At 29.8% G+C, this 4,189-nt stretch overlaps 1 protein-coding gene and 1 long non-coding RNA gene across 3 annotated transcripts in view; one reads left to right on the top strand and one right to left on the bottom strand.

The window, feature by feature from the left end:
* The window catches only part of LOC107452036 (uncharacterized), a 59,249-nt gene extending 56,912 nt beyond the window's left edge, over nt 1-2,337 (top strand). Inside the window, exons 3-4 of the long non-coding RNA XR_001585146.3 lie at nt 1,373-1,453; nt 2,114-2,337. This is a non-coding gene — a long non-coding RNA (uncharacterized lncRNA). The remainder of the gene's footprint in view (nt 1-1,372; nt 1,454-2,113) is intronic.
* The window catches only part of LOC107452035 (uncharacterized), a 178,067-nt gene that overhangs the window by 6,655 nt on the left and 167,223 nt on the right, over nt 1-4,189 (bottom strand). For both annotated transcript variants that reach the window (XM_021147066.3, XM_021147065.3), the window contains exon 8: nt 3,566-3,719. In XM_021147066.3, coding sequence (XP_021002725.1) covers nt 3,566-3,719 — 154 coding nt within the window. The remainder of the gene's footprint in view (nt 1-3,565; nt 3,720-4,189) is intronic.

The following is a 4,189-nucleotide window of genomic DNA, read 5'->3' as shown; positions in this document are numbered from 1 at the left end:
AATGTGTATTAGAATTACTATACAATCTACATTTTATTTTTCAAGCACTTTTTGTTTCTTCAAACTTTCTTGCCTAGAAGACTCGATTAAATCTGTAAAAATGATTATCCCTAAAATTTTGTATATAGCTATAATAAGTTATGTCAATTTGATTTTAGTAAGAAATCCTCGAATAAATATAGCAAAAACAACATATCTAAATAATATCAGATAAAAAGTTCAGGTATTTAAATTCTAAAAACTTAAAAAATCATAAATAATTTATAAATCAATTCAAATTTTCTTTTCAAAGGAGATTTAAAAACTTTTTTTTGCTTATTGGACAGAAATCAGCTTAAAAATTGTCTATTGCCTTGAAACTTATTAACAATTTCTATTAACAATTAATTAAAACTTTCCCAGCAATCACAGAACATTATTTCATTTTTTTTACATTCAGAGTTTTTTTACTAGGTTGCCTAGCAACCTAGTTAAATTAAGCATTAAGCTTTTGAATTAGTCAATGGGTTATCTTAAAATATTCATTTGCGCTGGCGACTTTTTTTGGCGGTTTTCTGGACTATCGCCAAATATATAAACCTTTATTGCTACCCAATTTACAACCCAATTTTTTCAAAATTTTGTCTACCCCCCCTAATTCAAGTGTCTAGATTCCAAATATGTAAAAACAATATATGTTTTATCAGAGAAAGTACGTTTTTGTGTCTGATTTTGTAACTTAATTAATAGTTAGCACTAATTAATTAGCATATTTGAGGTCACCCCCGGGAACCATTAAGATTGACTTTTATTTCGTGAAAATCCGATCATTAGAACGAAAGTTATTCAGGGTGATATCTTTTTTTTTTGCGGACTGTACTCTTGCTCTTCTGTAGGACTGAACAACTGTAGCATGTCTCCTTTCAGCTCGAGCATTCAGTAGCCGGTGACGACCACAAGCCAGACGTTGAGACCCAGTTTTCTGCTTGGTAGTCCGAACCGCAAACTCAGTTAAATCCTGTTTTTGTCAATATCTCCACGATTAACACAGTGCAGTTGATGGTTCACTGGCCTTGTAACACAATAGCTCATTTTGCATCAGCTATTGTGACACAATAGCTAATTTTGCATAAAACTGTCAGGTAGTCATAATAATTTGGCCACTCAGTGTAACTTTTAAGATCTAGATTGCTTTTACATCTCATAAGTTATACGCTAAATAGTTATTGGGTATTTTCAATTGAAAACTCAGTCTACTTTCGAGAAATGATAGCATTTTTCAGAAAATAAATGTTTTTAAAATGAAAAAGGAAGAAAGAAAACTTAATGGTTCTCAACGTATATTTTCTAGGGAACAAAAAATAGGTTAATAAGGAATTTGTTTTTCTTCTAGATAATTTTTACTGATGTTCATGCATGAAACAGCGAATTTAAATAGGGAAAAATGCAGTTTAGGTATTCTTGTGACATTTAGGTAAGTGTTTTCAAAATGTCTAGGAATTCAGAAAGGGAGTGGTAAGTTTTAAAAAATCTCTTCATCCTGTATTTTTGATTGTCCAATTCATGATAACTGCTAAAGTTTGCCTTCAAATAACCACACCGGTTTTAGCAGGTACTCAAAAGCATTTCTACCCTTTTATTAATTACTAAGTTGTGTTTTCTATTGGATAAATTTGATAGCAATTATGATTTGGATTCGAAAAATCTACTTCAAACTAATGTTTAAGGACAAATTCTTTTTCCTCTTCCTCGGAAAATTACATTAACTTGAATCATTTTTTATTAACAGTTCAACGAAAAGCGCAATAAAGAATTAATATTTTTTTTAAATAATTATATTTTTAATTTTTAGTTTTAAACGGTTAGTGAGCCATCTAAAAATGAATTGAAAAAGAGTAGATTAGTACCTTCCAAATATTTATTTAAAATCTAAAGTACCTTGAAGTACCTTAGGCTGATTTAAATTGCGTCTCTAGATAGTTAAATAAAAAAAATATATAGGTAATTCCTTACTGAATTGAACTAATTTCCTATCATTCGAACTTAACCAGAGTATCAAAAATAAATTTGCAGCACTTAAACTATACACAGTACACTGTAGAAGTTATAAGAACCTTTTTTTCCTTTCTTCCAGCTTTTCTGCATCTGAAAAAATTGCACATGGTTGATCAGTCTACCATGGATAATGCAGATGGATATAAAATGGGATTCTGCAATGACTGACGAAAAGAAAGAAACCGCATTTGAGATAACTGGATGACTTTGAAACCATTTTTCGAGATTTTTAGATATTTTTTTTACTAGTTAGAGATACCGCTTTGTCGCTCTTTTTATGAAATAAAGAAAATTACTCAAAAAGTGTTAATGGCTATACAACTTCTTTTATTGAAAGCTTTGTTTAATTTGCAACTTTACCTTAGAAATTAACCAAGTGAACTTATCCCCTTAATCGCAATGTTTTTTTAATGCCTTCGAATTTCCAACAGAAGCGTTTCCTTTTCAAGCTTATTAAAAATGTCACAAAATTTGAAACGACACTTGACATCAGAAGTTAGAATAATGTGGATTAAGTGGAACAATTTTAGTCACCCACTATTTTAAGTTTGAAGAAATTCGACACAGAGATGTCTAGACTAATCAGATTAGGAAATTATAGACCAAACCTGTGAGAAATGTCACATTAAAAGGAATGCTACATTAAAGCCAAATGTTGAAGCTTTAAGAGCTTTTAAAAATTCCAAAATTCAATTCAGAATTCTAATAAACATTGTACTAAGTTTGATATTTAGTTGTTTGAATATAGTTTTGAATATATCGGCATTTGAAAAGGGAATAGTAATTTAGCCAACATATATATATATATATACATATTTTTTTTTTTTGAAAAAAAGGATCTTTGTTCAAAATATTTTAAATCTCATTTTAAAACAGCGAAGGAAAAATAGATGCATATTAGAAAAGGCCCCAAAAATACATTTCCAAAAGTGAGAGATTTTGTGAAATATTTGATTCTTTTAAAGTATTAAATTCATTACAACTAATATTGTGCTAAAATAATACGTTTTTTTCTTGCAAAAATATTAAAAATTACAATCACTTAAATGACCATGAAATTTCCTTCATACACACTGTACGCCTACAGATTGATCTTGATTATTTTTAAGCCAAAGTTGTCAAGAATATTTTACAATGGTATAATAATAAGCTTGTTAAATACCTTTTCATTAGCTTTAATTTAATCAGTTTAATTTCAGAAATCAAATTTAAATTCAAAAATTAAACTTCAACAGTACTTATTCATCTCCTAACACCTATTGTCAAGAGAAATACGATTTCCCTTTTAATCAGGAAACAACTTCAAGACTTGCTCTTTCATTTCTTAGTATCTCAAAATATTTTGACTTTGAGATTGACATTCTGTTCTTCTGGTACAGAAAGTATTGGAGCAGGAATACATCCTACTCAACTTCAGGAGTCGTTCGATATATTTCCACTAACCTCTGGTAAGAAAAGACAAAAGTCCTGTGTTCCCATGAGGCGATCGATGCTCTAAGGGTGTAAGAGGGAAAGATAGCAAGGTACTTACTTTCTTCTATGATGATATCCCCCTCAACGTTAGACTTGATGCGAAGAAAAGCTGATAGCTCCACCTCGTACATTTCATTGGTATAGTGGGGGAGGAACTTGGGGATTTCTCGTTTCCTCCTCCCTGATTGATCAGGATCCCCGTAGCAATCCACCTAGGGAATTGAAAGCAAAGCAGATGTGAATGATTACTTTGACTGTTGAAGAGATCGGCTTTTGTCTCTTATGATACATCTAGCATGATTATAGAAAGCGAAATGTGACAGGAATGTCAAACTCACCCTAGATAATATTTTAAACATTAACTGAAGAAGTACTTTTATACTTAAATTGAAATGTGTGTTCATTTATAATCATAATCTCTTGGCTATTGTTACTTATTATTAAAACCAATAGCACTTTGGAATTTTATAAATTTTTTAATTAAGCAATTTGTTACGCTTTAAACAAAATTTTTACATAACATATAAAAATTTATTGCGATTGATAAAAGATCTGATACAAGATGATGTAATTAGTAATCATTAAAAATTATCAAAACTCAGCGTGAGACAGTAACTACAATTCTTAAGCTATATATATATATATATATATATATATATATATATATGTGTGTGTGTGTGTG

This window comes from Parasteatoda tepidariorum, chromosome 3 (genome assembly GCF_043381705.1).
Source record: "Parasteatoda tepidariorum isolate YZ-2023 chromosome 3, CAS_Ptep_4.0, whole genome shotgun sequence".
NCBI classification, from domain to species: domain Eukaryota; kingdom Metazoa; phylum Arthropoda; class Arachnida; order Araneae; family Theridiidae; genus Parasteatoda; species Parasteatoda tepidariorum.
The sequence above is the reverse complement of the archived record's forward strand: the minus strand, read 5'-3'. Positions and strand labels throughout refer to the sequence as shown.